This window comes from Daphnia pulex, chromosome 7 (assembly GCF_021134715.1).
Source record: "Daphnia pulex isolate KAP4 chromosome 7, ASM2113471v1".
Classification (NCBI taxonomy): domain Eukaryota; kingdom Metazoa; phylum Arthropoda; class Branchiopoda; order Diplostraca; family Daphniidae; genus Daphnia; species Daphnia pulex.
This window is the reverse complement of record NC_060023.1, coordinates 7,888,548-7,907,985: the sequence shown is the minus strand read 5'-3', so window position 1 is coordinate 7,907,985 and position 19,438 is coordinate 7,888,548. Positions and strand designations below refer to the sequence as shown.

General features: G+C 40.6%; 1 protein-coding gene and 4 long non-coding RNA genes across 5 annotated transcripts; 3 read left to right on the top strand and 2 right to left on the bottom strand.

The window, feature by feature from the left end:
• Positions 1-5,009: 5,009 nt before the first annotated feature.
• LOC124197774 lies at positions 5,010-8,941 on the top strand. The gene is made up of 4 exons (XR_006876340.1): positions 5,010-5,227; positions 5,330-5,382; positions 8,194-8,492; positions 8,560-8,941. It is a non-coding gene; the product is annotated as an uncharacterized LOC124197774 (long non-coding RNA).
• LOC124197775 lies at positions 5,221-8,169 on the bottom strand. The gene is made up of 4 exons (XR_006876341.1): positions 7,943-8,169; positions 7,569-7,836; positions 7,331-7,502; positions 5,221-7,250 (listed from the first exon to the last, which is right to left on the bottom strand). It is a non-coding gene; the product is annotated as an uncharacterized LOC124197775 (long non-coding RNA).
• A 242-nt stretch (positions 8,942-9,183) lies between the features above and the next one.
• Positions 9,184-10,139, top strand: LOC124197773. Its single transcript, XR_006876339.1, has 3 exons — positions 9,184-9,446; positions 9,524-9,672; positions 9,752-10,139. It is a non-coding gene; the product is annotated as an uncharacterized LOC124197773 (long non-coding RNA).
• A 1,921-nt stretch (positions 10,140-12,060) lies between these two features.
• Positions 12,061-12,703, top strand: LOC124198222. The gene is made up of 2 exons (XR_006876526.1): positions 12,061-12,578; positions 12,640-12,703. It is a non-coding gene; the product is annotated as an uncharacterized LOC124198222 (long non-coding RNA).
• Positions 12,704-17,169: 4,466 nt separating this feature from the next.
• Positions 17,170-18,021, bottom strand: LOC124198401 (uncharacterized protein K02A2.6-like). Its single transcript, XM_046594231.1, has one exon. It carries the CDS (start codon positions 18,019-18,021, stop codon positions 17,170-17,172), a length of 852 nt encoding a protein of 283 aa, XP_046450187.1.
• Positions 18,022-19,438: the final 1,417 nt, after the last annotated feature.

Here is a 19,438-nt window from a genome sequence, read left to right as displayed (position 1 = left end):
GTCTAATATAACTGGTTAACCTATAAAGTAACATGACGGTCATGACCAGCGCAGAACATTCTTCCACGGATCTGGTCGCAGGGTTTTTGTAATAAAACCAAATTTTATTAATCTGGAAGCCGGAAGCCCGCGCGGATATAATACTGTCACGTGGTCAATGACCGCGATATGTGAGACGACTGGTATGTAGTCCAACTGGACGTATTGCATGACTGTGCCGGCCTCGCCGAGTATATAAGCATAGAGCATCGGGTTGTCCGTGGCTGTCTTACAGTGATTGTACTAGAATGTAGCAGTAGTAATACACCCCTTAACCTGTACGTTACATGGTGGAGATGCAGGCCTCATATAGGGTAAGTTCGTTTTTTTCCATCGTATTGTAATTTGTTCGCAGTGAGTGCCTTGAAATTGCGGTGGTGCGGATCTGTTCCGGCCAAGCTACGATGTGACGGAGACAACGGCGCCATGAGTGCGATCCCTGGTAACAATGGTGAGGAGAACGGAGCGGGGGATAAGTAAGAAATTAGGAGTAGTATTTGTTGTTATAAGCGCACAGTGAGCAGCGAGCTTTTGGCCGCGCGCAAGACTTGGGGTCGCTTGAAAAACGCACGTTGAGCGGAAAAAGCGCGAGCCTTTTGTCCGCAAGAAACGGGGTCGCTTGGTTTGTAAGCGCACAGTGAGCAGCGGGAAGCGTCAAGCTTCTGGTCGCGGGCAAGACCTGGGGTCGCTTGAGAGCGCACGTTGAGCGGCAAAAGGTGAAAATCTTTTCGGTTTCCGCAAGAAACGGGGTCGTTCACAGTGCACAGTGAGCAGCGGGAAGTGTCAAAGCTTTCGGACGCGGGCAAGGGGTCGCTGAAAACGCACGTGAGCAACGGGAAGTGTTTCACTTCTCTAAGGTTGCAACATGCCAGGGTCGTTTAGTGTTTTGTTCGTGTTCTTTTTGTTTTGGTTATGTTGTGGAGAAGTGAGCTGTGTACGGAAACGAAGACAATGACCGGAGAAGGACGGCAGTTGGACCGGTGGAGAGAGAGCTTGATCAGCCTCTATGGAGCGGGAGATCGACAAGAGAGTTGGCGATGGCGAGAGGGTCAAAGAGAGACCGGTGGAAGGAGCGGAGAAGAGAGACCAACGGAGAGGGCGATTGAAAGAGACCTAAGGGAGGAGAGAAGCTGGGAGACCGGCAGAAGGTCGAGAGGACGACAGCAAGGTGACGGTGAGTGACAGAGGAGACAACGGAGAGAGAGAGCGACGGAGGAGAGACGGAGAGAGAGAGCGACGGAGGAGAGACGGAGAGAGAGAGCGACAGAGGAGACAACGGAGAGAGAGAGCGACGGGGACGAAAGAGCCAGAGAGAAGTCAGAGGGACGACAGAGCGGGATAGAAACAATGGAACTAGAGACAGAAGACGGAACGAGAGGGACGAGCGGAGAGAGCGAAGAGCGACGAGCGACGGCGGAGAGAGCGACGAGTGACGGCAGAGAGAGCGATGAGCGACGGCGGAGAGAGCGACGGCGGAGAGAGCGACGGCGGAGAGAGCGAGAGAGGAGAGAACGACAAAAAGGCGAGGGAGAGAGAGACGGGCGGAGAGCAAGAGTGACGATGAGAGCGGTTGAGTGTAAGACGGAGGGCGGAGGTAAGCGCCGAAAAATTGTTTTTCTGGTGGTCACGTTATTTCTTTTTAAATTAAAAAACAGTGGTTGCTATCGATCGGAGAGACTAGCGGATGACGATCTGGAAGTCGAACTGAGTTTGTTTTTTTTTGTACGAGATTGATTTCTCAAATGGTTGCAGTATTTTGTACATTTTTTAAACAGTCTTAGTACTGTTCCGTTTTTCTTTGTGATAGAGATGCATGGATTAGTTATTGTAGGGATTCTGTGTGATAGGGAACCGTGATTGAATTATTGTTTTGTGCTGTAGATGCATGCATTTTTGTTCGTGTGGATTTATTTTGTTGCTATTATTTTTGGACGATTGCTTTGTTTTGTCCTGACTACTCGGTACGTTCACCTGCGAGATATTTCCTGACGAGTGATTTTTTTTTGCTGATGTGAATTATTTTGATATGTAGTTTTGTATGTTGTCGAATTAATTTTGTCGTTGTGCTGCCGCAGTCGAGGAGACGAGGATGACTGCGAGTTAAAGGGGGATGTCGTGTGGTTAATGACCACGCTATGTGAGACGACTGGTATGTAGTCCAACCTGACGTATTGCATGACTGTGCCGGCCTCGTCGGGAATATAAGCGTAGACATCGGGCTGTCCGTGGCTGTCTTACAGTGATTGTACTAGAATGTAGCAGTAGTAATACACCCCTTAACCTGTACGTTACATATCAATCGTGCGTATGTACGTACGTATCAAAAAATGTTATCTGATTTAAATGTTTACGAACGAATAGAAAAAAATAAGTTTCAAGTTTACTTAATTTTTCGAATGAAACGTTGTGTAAATTCTATAGCTCTAATTTTACGCTCAAAATCATTTCCAACAAAAGTATAATATAACTGGTTAACCTATAAAGAAACATGACGGTCATGACCAGCACAGAACATTCTTCCACGGATCTAGTCAGGGTTTTTGTAATAAAACCAAATTTTATTAATCTGGAAGCCGGAAGCCCGCGCGTGTATAATACATAAAAAGAAAATGATTTTTCGTGTTGAAGGATTTGTGAAATATAAAAAATCATTGAAATAGCAACAAGTAGGCGTATTCAAATTAAAAACCATTTACAGGCTGGTGGTGTCAAATTCAAGCCAAGTGTAATTTTGAAGATGCAAATTACGAGACAAGAAATTGTCACAAGTTCGTAATTTCCTTTGAATATTATTCGTTAAATTGTAAGTTAACGAAAAATCTAATTTAAAAATAATTTTGTCTAGTTGATTATCCCAAAATCTACAATAAATGGCCAGTTCGACAACTGCGGAGTTGTCGTTCACTTCGTTCATTGTACAGTAGCTGCCTGAAGTCTTTGGAAGCCCGAGAGGACCTTAACCTTATGCAAAAACTCTGTTTTTGCAGTCCTCTAATTGAGTACATGTCACTAGTACCTATTTTTTAAAGAACCTTCGTCATAAGTACCTTAGAAAAATAAATTGCCACGAGTACATTTGGTCATAAGTACCTTTCGTCATATGTACTTTATGACACAAGTACCTTCCGTCATAAATACTTTTCATTTTAGACCATAAGTACCTTTCGTCACAAGTACTTTTAATTTGAAAAGTTAGCATGAACATAAGTACCTCTACTGTTATTACTTTTCATTTATCGCATTATTATAAAGACTAGTGGCATCCAGCAGATCCGGTACAGTTAGAACTCAGAAAGCATAAGCATATTTAGGCAGTTTGTGCCAATCTTGTTTCGTGATTAACTTCTATTTTTCAATAGAATATATCATTTGTTAATAAAGTTTAAAAGTTTTGATATAATATACAGAATCCATATATAATAAAAGAACAAGCTTTTGGGGGAGGAGCTTATTCATGTCACGGACATTTTTGGGGAGGAGCCTGTGTCTGTGTCAACAATGTGTCAACACAGGCTCCTCCACCAAAATGGAACATGCCCAAACATGCCCAAACAAATCACCACCAGATGTCGTCGCCTTGATGACGCGATCTTTGATGACGCAACAACCAGCATCACCACCAGATGTCTATGGCATCGCCGTGATGACGAAATCTTCAAGTAAGGTACTGGGCAGATTTCCCACGATAAAATTTATTACGGGCAGATGATTAAGCTACAGAAGAGCGAATAGCAAAAGAGTCCGTTTTTACGCTAGGTAAAAGTTCCCCGGATTTGACCGGGGCTCAGGTTACTGAAACATAATGTCACGGATAATGTCACGAACTTTTTGGGGGAGGAGCTTATTCATGTCGCAACGCTGTGATTGGTCAGTCGATTCGCTGCCCAAACATTCCCAAACATGCCCAAACATGCAAATCACCACCAGATGTCTATAGCGTCGCCGTGATGACGCAATCTTTGATGTCCCAACCATGACGAGACAACCAGCATCACCACCAGATGTCTATAGCATCGTAGTGATGACGAAATCTTCAAGTAAGGTAGACACTGGGCAGATTTCCCACGATAAAATCTATTACAGGAAGATGATTAAGCTACAGGAAAGCGAATGGCAAAAGAGTCCGTTTTTACGCTAGAAAAAAAATCCCCGGATTTGACCGGGGCTCAGTCTCTAGTTTTTTTATATAATGTACCAACTTTTTTAATATAACAAACCAAATTTTTTAATATAATATGACAAATTTTTTAGTATGATATACAACATTTTAAATGTAATGTACCGAATTTTTAATATAATATACCGAATTTTTAATATAATATACCAAATTTCTTATAAAATAAACAAAATTTTTTATATAATAAAAATAAAATTTTATTAAATAATTTTTTCTTTCAACTTTCAAGTAAACAAGCAGAATTTTCAATGTAATATACAGAATTCGGTTGTTATGATAAACAGGGGGAAATTTACAAAAAGAATCCAAGATCGGATGAAATAAAAACAAACAAAATCATCTTTCTTGAATGTGGGATTAAGTAACATCAGCAGTTTCTTTTGATTGTATTTAGGCCTACTTCACAATACACATAATCGCTGTTGCTGGGCAAAGTAACAGGTAACAGGCCCATTTCAGAAAATCTTGAAAATCTGTTTCCTGGGCCTGAAAATGGGCAAAAAGGGGGTTTAATAAAGGAATTTATAGATTGTGTCTAGAGATCACATAGAAATTTGAAAAAAATTGACACAACATGGGGGATATCTAAGCTATATTTACACAAAAATTCACTATTGAAATGTTAATGGTTTACTTACAAATTTACGGTGTGTGAACACTCATATCAGTAGGGAAAAAGGAAAAATAATGGCTTTGGTAGAGTGCGCTCGACGCGCCACCATACGGCATAGGACGAGCATAGCTTCAAGGGGTTTATAGCCGTTCGTAGTCTTTATCCTCTTAGTCTGTGGTGAAAGTGATCGAGTGTGCTCTCCCAATTATTTCCCTTCCATTTTATATGCAGAAACAATTGTAAAACTTTTGCTTAGAGTTTTAATGCACACACTGTTGAAACCAAACATTTTGTTTTTGTGAAAAAGACATCATGAATAATAACCAGTAGTGATTCATTGGTTTCGTAAAGGCCTTCGCCTGCACGACAATCCAGCACTTTTGAATGCCCTCGAGAAGGTAAAATCGTGTTCAATCACGCGTTTCAATCTTGCGTGATTGTTGTTGACTTTCATAGAACCTGTTTTTTAGTTTACATTTTCCCTTTTTTCTCTTCTACAGGTTGGCGAAAGAATTTATGAATTGAGGCCTGTCAAATTCATTCTGGACCCATGGTAATAAGCCTAGACAAATTATGTATTATGTATTGTTTAATAGACATTAATTGTCAGTGTTAAGACACAAATATCAGAGAAGAGTTTTGTCAGTTTGATACTCAAGTAGAGTGTGTATTTTGTCTCCTGATTAACGTAGGAGACAAGATCAATGAGACTTACCAAACACAACAATTCAATTTCACACAGTATTACAACACACTTGTTCTTAGTCAGACAAACCACACAGTGAGGAAACAGTATCTTCCAACTTCTCTGCATCCACCCATCAACGTTGACAGCCAAGCGTCATCACTCCGACGTTGTCTTCAATGTATTTCTCAGTAAATCACAACACTGCCATCTAGTGCTGAATGAGTTCAACACAAACCTCAACACTCTCCCTCATTCAGAACTAAGATAAATTCACCACCAATATAAAAACACGCAGAAATGATTGAAGATTGATTCACTAGCTTTAGTTAGCGCGTCTGCCAATTGACGTTAAGTCCCCACGTACACAAATTCTCTAGAGCAATCACTAGCGGCAAAATAAACCGATTGCATGATAGATGTGGTGACGATGGGTTGACGTGGAGAACACCAACTGCAGATTGTAGCTGATTGCCCCTCCGTTCAGAACGAGAATATATCCAATTGCGGACTGTTTTGAATCCGGATCCCCAGCGTAGTCTGCTTCCGAATGCGCAACAACGATGTAGTTGTCATGGCTCTTACTGCCGAACTCGAGACCATGGTAGCGTGTTGTGCCGAGGTATTGAAGAATACGTTTAGCAGCTTTCCAGTGGATTATGGTAGAATTATGAAGGTGCTGAGCAAGATGACTCGCCATGAAGATGACGTCAGGTCGAACTTCGAGTCGAGCTTTGAGAGCCGCGTACATGTTACTCCCCACGAGTTGGCAGTAAGGAATGTGGTGCATAGTAGCGACGGTAGCAGGAGATGCTGCAAGGCATACGTCAGTGAGAGGAGCAAGAGTAGCAGCAGCACGATATAGAGTCTCCCCAGACCGGGATGCTGTTGGAATGATCGTCTTGTTTCGTTTGATGATAGCTTGTAGGCCAGAGAAAGAAACTGTAAATCCACTCTTGGTTAAGCAACCAAATAGAGATGAGATTCACGCCCAGTCCAGAAACAAACAGACCTTCTGTAACTTCGCCAAATGTAGACGAATCACCAACGTGTCGGACAAGTCGCATTGTTCCAATTCCACGGGCGTAAAGGACAGTACCACCAATTCGATTCACAGGCCCGCTATTGTCAGCGATGATGCGTAGATCACTTAATATGGATTCATCACCACTCATGTGCCTAGTTGCACCAGAATCAAGAAAAATGTCCTTCGAATTCTTAGCTGTCAAGCAACATGAAGAGATGAGGGAAAAATCGACTTCCTTCCCGAATGAATTAGTTGTATCCCGATCATCTTTGGGCCGTTTGTAGTGAAAGGAGCTGAACTTGATTTTCTCGTGTTCATTGGCAATACGAGTTCGACATTCGAATCCAAGATGGCCGTCTTTCCCGCAGAATGAGCAAGAGACAAGATCTCGATTGATCACGCTACTGATGTGCCCTCATGACTGGCCTCTTCCACCACGAAAGTGTCCTCTTCTACGTGAATCGTTGCCAAACAGAGCAGAACTCTCAATGGAATTGTCAGGGGGTCCATTGTCTGAATTCAAAATCAATGACCGAGCATTTGATTGTCCTTGACTGTTGTTGAACCTTCTTTCTTCCCCAACAATGCGAGCACGCAGTGCTTCCATTGTTCTATCAGCGTCAGGGAGATTGTCCCAAATGGACGTCAGATTTGCAAAACGTTCTGGAAGGCTACACAAAATGGTAGTGATGAGGTGGTGTTGCGTCACCTAGATTTACCACAATTGGAGATCAATAAAGAGTGCATGAGACACAACTCAGATACTAAGTAATTAATTGTCTCAGTTACCATCACTCCAAGATCATTGAGTTCAGCGGCTTTGGATTCCAATTCAGTGATGTGAATCATGAAATCTTGGTTGTCGACTGGTCTCAGATTCATGAAGTCTCTGTGTAAGAGATGTTTGTTGTCTGCATGAAGATATTGGGTTTCCAACCGAGTCCACATGTCGTAGTTAGTTCTACAGTTGAGAAATGCCAATATTTTAGTCTCATCATAGCAAGTGAATATGAGAAATTTGTCGTACCAATCAGTTGTCTTCCATTGATTGATCAATTCCTGATTGGTGACTACACGAAGATCACCTTCACCAGCAAATACTTCTTGAGTTTCGTTGTCTTCTCCTTGAATGAACTGTCTCATTTGTTTGAGAGTAAACAACATTTCCATGTGGTGTTTCCACGTAGTGAATTGAGTTCCATCAAACTTTCTTAATTGCTTTATAGCATCCAAAGAGTAGTTTTGAGCCATTCTGATAAGTTCGTTAACGGTATGGCGAAATCTGGGCCCATAACCTGTTAAGACACAAATATCAGAGAAGAGTTTTGTCAGTTTGATACTCAAGTAGAGTGTGTATTTTGTCTCCTGATTAACGTAGGAGACAAGATCAATGAGACTTACCAAACACAACAATTCAATTTCACACAGTATTACAACACACTTGTTCTTAGTCAGACAAACCACACAGTGAGGAAACAGTATCTTCCAACTTCTCTGCATCCACCCATCAACGTTGACAGCCAAGCGTCATCACTCCGACGTTGTCTTCAATGTATTTCTCAGTAAATCACAACACTGCCATCTAGTGCTGAATGAGTTCAACACAAACCTCAACAGTCAGGCTATTACACATGTCAAATTATTACTTTTAGGTTTTTCAAGAATGCCAGAATGCCAAGGTTGGTCGTAATCGATGGAGGTTTCTCATTCAAAGCCTTCAGGACCTGGATGACAATTTGAAGAAGATTGGCTCTTGTTTGTTCATACTTAAGGGATCATCAACAGAAATGTTCAAGAAATACTTCAAAGAATGGAACGTCAAGAAATTGACATTTGAGGTTGACATAGAGCCTTATGCCAAAACACGAGATGAAGAGATTAAAAAGCTTGCTGACCATCACTCTGTCCCTGTGGTCGCCAAAGTTTCTCACACCATTTATGACCTGTAAAAGTTAGTTTTGATTTCAAAATTCAAAGCTATATACAATTGATTTATGGATTGATTCATTTTTATGCAGGGTTTTTAAGGCGAATGGTAATAAAGCTCCATTGACATATGTAAAATTTCAATCTGTTGTGGCCAAATTTGGAGCACCTGAAAAGGCATTGAATGCTCCTGGAAAATTGCCCAAACAGTGTCAAACTTTGCTTTTATCTGACAAGTAGGGGAGACCGGGGCTATGTGGGACATTTTTTTCCTTTACGCTGCCATTTATATAAAAATAAAAATTCTGAAAAAATTAAAGTATAGGGGTGATTCCCTGGCATTTATTTACATTTGGTAATTTTCTGAATTTTTTTCGTTGATTCGTTTATGAGTTATGTGATGAAATGCCAACATGAAAAAATGCCGAAAAACAAAAAATTTAGGGTTAAACGGAACAGAGCCAGGGGTAAAATTGAACATCGTTTTTCTCTGCAACGGCTGAATTATATTTATTAAATAATGCACTGGTGAAAAGGAAATTCATTTCTCTTTCAGAAGTGCTGAATTTTTATTTATTTTATAAAGTAGAAGTGGAGATACTATCAAAAAAGTTTTTCGATCATTTTTCCTTTGTTTTTGTTACCAGGGGGCGTTTTTCTGGAAATAACGTTGATCTGGCAATACCTGTTTTACCCCGTTTTCCATGTCCCGTTTAACCCGAACCCAAACAACATTAAATAAACTAAATTATTAAATACTTAGGAACCCATAACAAAAACAAAATACACCACCTTAAACTAGAATAAAATTGCTATCAGATAGCTATTTGGGTTTACAAAAATATTGATTTAAGTATCAATAAAATAAAAAAACTAAACGTCTTAAATATTTTTTCAGATTCCCATTTTTTTAATTTCCCATAGAACAAGAAAAATAAATCACAATTTCAAGAAATAAAGTTTATATGATAAATAAAACGTAATTTAACATACTCTGTATTTATTTCACAATTTTTAAACAAATTTTACATGTTTTAATTGCCTTGTACATTATAGCCCCGTGTCCCACATAGCCCCGGTCTCCCTATAATGTTCCACTATTGGAAGACATGCAAGTAGATTTGACTGGGTTAGGGAAAGAACTCTATTGCGGAGGAGAAACTGATGAAACCCTAGCCAGAAGGATTAAGTACATGAGTCAACAAGTATACCTAATTTCTTTTCTATATTTGGCGCTGTTTTTTTGGCACACATTAACTGAAATTAAATTATTCATTTGTCAAGGATTGGGTGTGCAAATTTAGTAAACCGGACATGTCACCCAACAGCATTGAACCATCAACCACTGTGTTGAGCCCTTACCTCAAATTTGGCTGCTTGTTGACAGAGCGGTGCACGCTGCTGAGATTGCGGACTTTAAAAATATGTTGTCAGATATAACCACCATCGACGAAGTACGGATGACGACCGCGTCCGATAAAGTTATTAATGATTTCTACAACAAGTACGTATTTTTCCATATCGCATTAATGTATACAATGTATCGAATGAAGTCGAATGGATATGCCAAAATACAATGTATGCAGAACAGACGGAACTAGATTTTCGATTTCGTGTATAATTAATTAATTAATTAGTGTGTTAGATTCAATTTTTCACTGGAAAGATATATATAGCTTTCTTTGATTTGGCGATGTCGTTTACGTTGTTCGTTTTCCTGATTTCTTATTTGTTTTCGTGTATACACCTTCAACGTGAGTATTCCACATAACAATTTTACTTGGCTATATTTTTGCTTTAGAACTTGTCAAATGTTTTTAAATATGCCAACCCTAACAAAAAAAACCCTTTAAGTACATTTCAAAGAAATGCTGATTGTGTTAGCTAAATCAGTGGGTCACTTTACATTTATATTCAATTTTGCGCAATTTTGTGATGGAATTGCGTTATTATTTCACTGTTGAATGCATAAATAGAGAGATTCCAGCCAAAAATTTAATTGTTGTTCATCCAGACTTTACGCTTTATTTTTTTTTATTTAGTGGGCGGTTTCCATTTCAGTTCGTTAAGGTGTGTTCATTTCCCCCTGTTTATCATAACAACCGATCGCAACATCTTCTTATAGGGTGACGTTTTTCTAGTGGCACCGTTAATATGATCGCCGTTCTTCTAGTGTCGGCCCTGAAATTACTGCCGTTCTAGCGTCGCGTTCTAGTGTCGCCGTTCTAGTGTCGGCCCTGCTGCCGTTCTAGTTTCGCCGTTCTAGCGTCGCGTTCTAGTGGGGTTTTGATAATCTAGTGTCGGTCCGAAAATGATGAATTTCTAGTGTCGAGTTCTAGTGACGCGTTTAAAAATGTTGCCGTTCTAGTGTCGGCCCTGAAATCTCGAAGTTCTAGTGCCGTGTTCTAGTTACGCGTTAAAAAAGTTGCAGTTCTAGTGTCGCGTTCTAGTGTCGGATTCTTAAAGTTCTAGTGGTAATACGTTCTAGTGTCGCTATGCCCTCTGGACTCAACATCTAAACAACTGTCAAGCACTACAGGCCTACAGGCTACAGCGAACTTAACCTGACTGAACTGATCAACTGAACGGCAAAGCTACATGTATTTTCTAACAGTAGATGGCAATAAAATTAGTGAGATTTAGACCACTGATTATTGCCATGAAATTTGTCGTGGCGCGACGGTCGAAACTGTCTTGCCACGACATCTTTCGTCAGAAGAAATTCAGTATATTACATTGAAAATTCTGCTTGTTTACATGAAAGTTGAAAGAAAAAATTATTTCAAAACATTTTATTTGTATTATATTAAAAATTTTGTATATTATATTAGAAATTTGGTATATTATGTTAGAAATTGGCTATATTATATTAAAAATGCGGTACATTACATTAAAACATTTTGTATATCATACTAAAAAAAATTTATATTACAATACAAATTCTTCATATTATATTAAAAATTTGTCATATTATATAAAAAAACGAGTAACCTGAGCCCCGGTCAAATCCGCTTTTCTGTAGCTTAATACCGCCCGCCCGCCCAGTACCTTACTTGAAGATTTCGTCATCACGGCGATGCCATAGACATCTGGTGGTGATGCTGGTTGTTGCGTCATCACAGATTGCGTCATCAAGGCGACGACATCTGGTGGTGGTTTGTTTGGGCATGTTCCATTTTGGGGGAGGAGCCTGTTTTGACACATTATCCGTGACAGACACAGGCTCCTCCCCCAAAAGCTTGTTCTTTTATTATATATAGATAGATTTAGTTTGTTATATTAAAAAATTTGGTACATTATATAAAAAATTATGTATGTTATATCAAAATTTTTAAACTTTATTAACAAATCGGTTTATTCTATTAAAAAAAAACTAGAAACCGCTTTTTTTAAATAAAAAAAGGTATCAATGACTACAGTATTTGCTGTAAATTCTGAGGTATCTGCGACAAAAAAAAATAAAAGGAATCAATGACGAAAGTACTTTTTTGAAAAAGTACTTAAGGTGAAGTTACATATAGACTGTGGTAATTGTGACATGTATTACCAAATGAAGGTACTTGAGACGAAGGTTCTTAAAAAATGAGGTACACCCGTCTCCATAAATATGTGACCCTCCCAAACGGCGGGAAATATTGCAATGCCGCTGCAGTTATTCTTGACACTGAATATCATTGCAGCGGCATGTAAAAATTCTTTTTCGGGTATCTTTGACTTGTATTTTTTGTTTTAGCTAGCGCGAGTGGGGGTGGGAGTAGAAAACAAAAATTTTTAAAAAGAACGAAATGTGGATTAAGAAAAGAGAAAAATGTGGTAGTATTTGGTATGGCACGAGCATTAGAGCACATGGGAAGGTTTATTGGGCCTTTGCCAGAATTTCATCGTGAAACTTACAGGTTGTCTGAAGCAATCAAAATAGAAATAGTAAGGCTGCACAGAAATGAATTTGGAACTCCCTATAGAATTGCGAAACATTTAAAAATATCGAAGAGATCCGTTAATCTGTGGATTAATCGATATGAAGAAGAAAGAGAATTGCAATGTAAAGTTAATGCGAATGGTCGACCTAGTCTCACAACGGAAAACGAAGATTTTTTATTAACATGTTCAGGTTTCTATTTTATTTTATAAAATAATTAATTGACGTTTAATATTTATTTAAATTTTCCCAGCCGTTGTTAACAACTTTGATAATTCCCTGGCCATTGCGGGAAATGCTGGACTTGCCCACTTATCCCAAAACTCTATTCTAAGGCGTCTAACGAAATCGGGAATGCATTCTTGCGTTGCGGCAATCAAAGACATTTTGACTGAAGAACACCGTGCGGCACGTCTACATTTTGCAAGACGATACGTGCATTATCCGATAGAGTTTTGGCGATGGGTGATCTTCACAGACGAAAAATCATGGTCATCCTCAGCGCACGGACAACTCAGAGTTCGGCGACAAAAAAAACAAAGATTCAGTCGGAAAAATATTTATTCCATAAGAAGAAGCGGCAAAACAACAGTGAGTGTTTGGGGAGGCATGTGGTTGGGAGGAATAACTCCGCTTTACCGCGTTACCAACAATTTAACTTCCGCTCAATACGTGACAAACGTATTAGAAGGAACTTTGCTTCCGTATGTGACCGCGGAATTTCCAGCTTTTGACCCCGTGGTTTTTGTTCAAGACAAGTAATGATTTTGTGTTTTTTTTTGTCGATAAATTCATTACTTATATATATTTTTTTAATAGTTCTGCTATTCATAACGCGCATCACACTAGAGAATGGCTGGCTCTTCATCCGCAGCTCGTTGCACTGGATTGGCCAACAAAAGGTGCAGACATGAACCCCATTGAGAATATTTGGGGCTATCTTGTTTGTAAACTTGAGAAAGCTAGAACCGAAGAAGGGATGCCGTATCACGCGCGTGATGCTAACAACGCCAATTTGTTGTTTGAATTAGTTAGGACTGAATGGGGAAAACTGATCAATAATGAGGTTTACCTCCAAAGTTTAATTGAAAGTATGCCCCAGCGTCTTCAGAAGGTTATCGATGCGGAAGGTGGATGGACAAGATATTAATAGAAAAAGAAGAAAATAATTTTTACGTTTAGAAGATTTTTGTAATTCAGAAATAAATTATTTTTGTTTGTCTTTTTTCAAACAACCTCGTTTCCTTCTTTTTTCGATTCATCGTTTTCTACCCCCACCCACACTCGCGCTAGTTTAAACAAAAAAAAGTCAAAGATACCCGACAAAGAATTTTTACATGCCGCTGCAATGATATTCGGTGTCAAGAATAACAGCAGCGGCATTGCAATATTTCCCGCCGTTTGGGAGGGTCACATATTTATGGAGACGGGTGTACTAATGATATGACCCCCTCTAATTAGTACAGTTTTTAACCAAATTCTTTGAAATTTGGTGTGGAGATAGCTAGAGGTAGTGGCAACACCTCTGATTTTTGAAAGATTTTTTTTTTACATTTCCTGAAGTGCTTTTTGCCGGATGTGAAAGTCTTTGGAAAGCCGAGAGGACCTTATGCAAATTAGGTCACTTTGGCCTTTTTCTCCATTTGAACGGGTAGTGCTACGGAATCGCGACTTTTTTCAAAAAATCGACCAAAGCGTGTGGCGACCAAGTCGCCGATTTTGTTCAAAATTTTACTAGTTATAGGTCTATATGTTCAATTTTATATGTGAAAAGGATTTTTTTTTAAATGAAATACAACAAAAGTTATGGAATATTTAATTTTTAATGTTTTTATTTTTACGCGTTTTGCGCGTTTTCTGTTTTTCAGTATAATTTCCTAAATTATCGTTATATATTCTTAAAAATTAGTTGAAAGTGAAATTGTAGTCTAAGAAACAAAGTTCACTTTTTAAAACTAAAAATTTAATTACAATTTAGTTTTTTTAAAGAATTAAGTGTAAAATTGGCCCTTAAGTGTAATTCAGATTGCTAGAAACCCCCCAGGAATTTAAGAGATCCGATTATGTGGTATGGAAGTTAATATCGTACTATATTAATTGAAAGAATCGCCGAGGTTTTTTTTTATATTGTTCATGCTGTGTCCATTTAAAGATTTTTAGGATTCTTTCGTCTTTTCTCGGCCATTTTTCTTGCAAAAAAGGGGAAAAGTGATAGAAGGGGTAAGGAAAAATGGCCGAGAAAAGACGAAAGACGGATCGGAACCACTAACAAAGATTTAATGGGAACGTTTGAAGTTACCAAACGATTATTTACTTAAGTCTTTACTTTTTAAAAGAATCATAATTTTTTTATTGCTACTTTAAATGAACAAAAACCAAAAACAATCCTCGATCATGCATGTTTAACTTTCACATATCGGTCCATTCAATGTATGCGATTACAAGAACGCGAATTCGATCCATCGCAAAACTTACTTGACTCACCCGAAACGCAAACAATTACGCCCAAGGAGTGTAACTTAAAATGTATTAAATTAATTTTTCTTTCACTAAAATCAAGAACAATATTTATATTCCTCCGCGATAATGTCTCCATTTCCTTCTAGTTCCCAATTGTTTTCTCGGTAGTGAAATATGATACGTATTAAAATATATTTTCTTTTTCTTAAATCTAGTACGAGTAACCTGAGCCCCCGTCAAATCCGGGGAACTTTGGTCTAGCGTAAAGTCAGACTGTTTTGCTATTCGCTTTTCTGTAGCTTAATAATCTGCCCGTAATAAATTTTATCGCGGGAAATCTGCCCAGTGAGGCAGTGACTACCTTACTTGAAGATTGCGTCATCACGGCGGTGTTATAGACATCTGGTGGTAATGAAATCTGGTTGTTGCGTCATGGTTGGGGCATGGTTGCGTCACGGCGATCCTATAGACATCTGGTGGTGATTTGTTCATGAATAGCATGAATAGCTCCTCCCCCAAAATCGACTGACCAATCACAGCGCGTGCGCATTGTGACATTATCCGTGACAGACACAGGCTCCTCCCCCAAAAGCTTGTTCTTTTATTATATATGGATAGACGAGTAACCTGAGCCCAGTTCAAATCCGGGGAACTTTGGTCTAGCGTAAAGTCGGACTGTTTTGCTATTCGCTTTTCTGTAGCGTAATCATCTGCACATAATAGTTTTTATCGTGGAAAATCTTCCCAGTTACTACCTTACTTAAAGATTCGCCATCACGGCGATGCTATAGACATCTGGTGGCATCGCCATGATAATTTATAGAATCTAGATTTCAAAAATTTTTAAAATGTATTTTTTTAATTAAAAATGGTTTATTTTAGTTTTTCATTAGTTTTATTCGCCACTCTGTGAAGAATTATGAACACAATTATAATACGATCGGGGGAAATTTTCGCCTTTGCTCTAGTAGGCGATATTTACCCTTCCTACGAAAATGAAACAAAGGAGAAATCGCGACAACACCGCGGGGTGGGATAGAAGGGGAGAAATGGGCAAAAATGACAAATCTCATTTTCAATTTAAAATTCATTATATTAAATGAAACTCAAAAAATTTGAAAATGACACTTGTCATAGAGCTAACGAAGTTCTTTATTTTGCTTTTTTTGGCGTGTAGGGCTATTTTTTCCCTAATTAGAGAGCGGCAAAGTAGCCACTTTTTAATACGCTTCTACAGCGTGTTTCCAAATTTTTAGATCCATTTGTAGCTGCCCTCCCCTTAGATATAAAAATCTGAAAAAAAAATCAGGAAGTAGCCAACTATTATGGCTACTTCCAAAAAAAATTTCAACACCCTCCGTCAAAAACCCGATTTTTGGGGAACGCGGCGAAAATCGGCTTTTTACATAAGCTTCTCTCCGCTCCTCTCGCGCGTTTCCAAACTTCTGGTAGGTACTGTATATATATCAGAAGATGCCAGATCCGGAGAACCAGCGACCATAAGTAAGTGAGTGCAGCAAATATGACTTGAGAAGTAAAAGGATGGGTGACCCTGCATACAAAGGGAAATCGCGCGTTAAGTACCTTTTTCCCCTAGTTCTACTTAAGCTTGAAAATTTCAAGCTACCCTCAATCTAAGATTCCGAGCTAGAAAAAAAGCTAAAACTACCCTAAAATTCCCAATGTGGAATTTAAAAATTTTGATCTGAAAATTCCTAGCTAAATTTGTAATGACGTCACTCGGCGGAATAAACTAGACGACGATGAATTAACTGAATGTATTGAGTCGTGTCAAGTAATGGAGGGGCCTGAGCAGCGGGTGTGCACTAGGCCTCAGTCGTGTATCTACTGTGTGTCGATAAGACAAAGGGTAAACTCAAGGGGAGGATGGGAGGCTGTCAAGTAGCCGACGGGCAATACAATGTTGCAATATCGCAAGTCATCACACGTCCCCTTTTTTGAGTTAAAGTGGGAACTTTCACTTTTTGATTAAATTGATCACATTAAGAGAAGAGATAACATTGATGAAAGAGACGATTATACATTAAAGAAAAACTGAAATTAGTTATTTAGGGTATCGCGTTGGACGTTTAGTCTGGCGTGTTGATCGTCTCGGCGTATCGTTTAGCGTTCTCTTGGCTTTTCCGCGCTTCCGGCGGGTGGTTCCAGCTGTTCCATTTGGTCCGGGTTGATTTTCTTCCGGTGGAGTTGGGGCCGGCTGGATGGATGGCCCCGCAGGCGGATTGCCTGGCATGACCGGCACTCTTTTTCGTAGCATTCGTCGATTTCGGCGAAAAAGACGACCGGCTGGTGTCTTAACGATCTAATCCTTGTTTGGGCCGATCTCTACGACGATTGATGTTGTTGCCCAGCATTTGGAGACGGGGTGTTGAACAATCACATGGTCTCCGATTCCGAAGGGCTGCAATAGGTGAGCTGTCCGGTTGTAGTGCTCGATTTGCACCTCTTTTGCTCTTCTCGCCCTTTTTTCTAAGATGTCAGCTTTCAGCTGCCATTCAGGTGCAAAAGATCGGCGGTGTGCCGGTAGAGCGTCGCTTACTGGTCGGTTAAATACCATTTGGGCTGGCGATGCTGCACCTGAGCGAGGAGCGTTCCTGAAAAGTAAAATAGATTTTGCGAATTTGTTTGTGTCGAAGGAGCCATTTCTCCATGAGCCAGTGATGAGTTTCTTCATGCTTTTGATGGTCGCTTCGGCAAATCCATTTGACTGGGAGTAGTGGGGCGCTGAATTTCCGATTGAAACGCCCCAGTCTTTTGCAAAATTCTTGAATTCGACGGCATTGAATTGGGGCCCGTTATCACTCCAGAATTTGACAGGGGCTCCTGGACCACGGATAAAAAATTCACGCACTGCATCGACGACGCGACGGGCTGTCGTGTTTTTATTCGGGAATGGGATGACGTCTGGCCAACCGCTGTACTGGTCGGCGATGATGAGAAAATCACGTCCGTTCACTGTTGCAATGTCCGAATGGAGCTGTTCGAACGGGCGGGTCGCTGCTTCGTGTGGTTTTAACGGCTCTCGCGGAAGCGACGGAAGTTTTTCGGTGCACGACGGGCATGTTTTGGCGGCGTTGGTGATGTTGTTGTCCATTCCTGGCCAATACACGGACATTCTTGCGCACTGCCTTAGCTTCGTGGCACCTTGATGCATGTTGATTAAGTCTTGGAGAAGGGGTTGACGGCATTTGGCTGGATTTACGACCCTGGCTCCTGCCACGATCATTCCATCTGTCTCGTCTATTGCGAGCTGGGACCTAATATTCCAAAATGGACGGAAAGTTAGAGATAAATTGCATTTGTCGTTTGGGAAACCGTTGATGATAATCTCCCGCTACTCCATCATCTGCTTGTCTTTTTGGGCTGCCATTTTGATGCGTTCAAGCACGGGGTCCAGTATTGCTGCATCGGACCCACTGATGGCGTTGATAAGGGCCAGTTTTGCAGAAAATGACGCTGCTCCTTCTGCTAATTCGTCTTCTTTGGATGCGGTGTCTACCGGCGCTCTGGATAGTGCATCGGCTTCGACATTTTCTTTTCCCGGCACCCATCGGGCTTTAAACTGATAACGCTGCATCTTGAGTCGGAGACGGAGGATTCGCGGGTTGTCAAGTTTTTCGAGGCTGTGGTCGTTTAGGATCGGCACTAGCGGCTTGTGAACCGTGATGAGCTCGAACGTTGGCAGACCCTCGATGAATTGACGACACTTCTGCATCGCCCATGCTGCTCCTAAGCACTCCAACTCGATCATCGCATAGCGCGATTCAGTTTCTGATAAATACCTGGAGCCTGCTTGGACCATTCGCCAGCTCCCCTCGGCGTCTTTTTGCTTCAAGATGAAACCAAGGCCGAAAAGTCGAGATGTTTCGACGTGTAGAGCAGTCGGTCGATTCTGGTCGTAAAAGGCTAGGTCGTGCATTTCAGATAGGGCTTTTCAGGCTTTTAGGAACGCGTCTTCATGCGTTGACGTCCACTCCCACAGCATTCCTTTTTTCAGAAGGGGTGACAGCGGCTTCAGCGACTCGGCGACTTTGGTAGAAAAGTTGCCAACCTGTTGACACAAACCATGAAATGCTCTTACGTCTGTGATGTTTTTCGGCTGCGGGAACTCGCGGATTGCTTTAGTTAAATCGGATTCGGCTGGAAACCTTCAGAGCTCACGATGTAGCCTCCGAATCTCGCTGTTGGCTGGGCAAATACCATTTTGCCAACGTTGATCGCGATGTTGTGGTCGGCCGCTCGTTGAAAAAACGGCGCACTAGCTCGATGTGCTCCTCGTAGGTTGCAGAAAAAACCATCACATCTTCGACGATCCGGCGGCAATTTGGGATGTCGTCAAAGACTTCGGAGACGCGACGGCTGTAGTCGTCTCCTGTGTGCGTGATGCCGAACGGAAGGCGCCGATATTGGTATCGGCCAAACGGAGTTGAAAACGTTGTCAAGGCTGCCGATTCTTCGTCCAGTTGCACTTGGTGATAACCTTTCAGGGCGTCGATTATTGTGAAAAATTTCATACCTGGTGGAATCGTTCGCACTGCTTGGAAAGGTGTGGCCGTGTCGAATCTCGGCCG

Coding starts and splice junctions, on each gene's coding strand:
- LOC124198401 (XM_046594231.1), bottom strand. CDS start 18,021: ATGCATCAAGGTGCCACGAAGCTAAGGCAGTGCGCAAGAATGTCCGTG.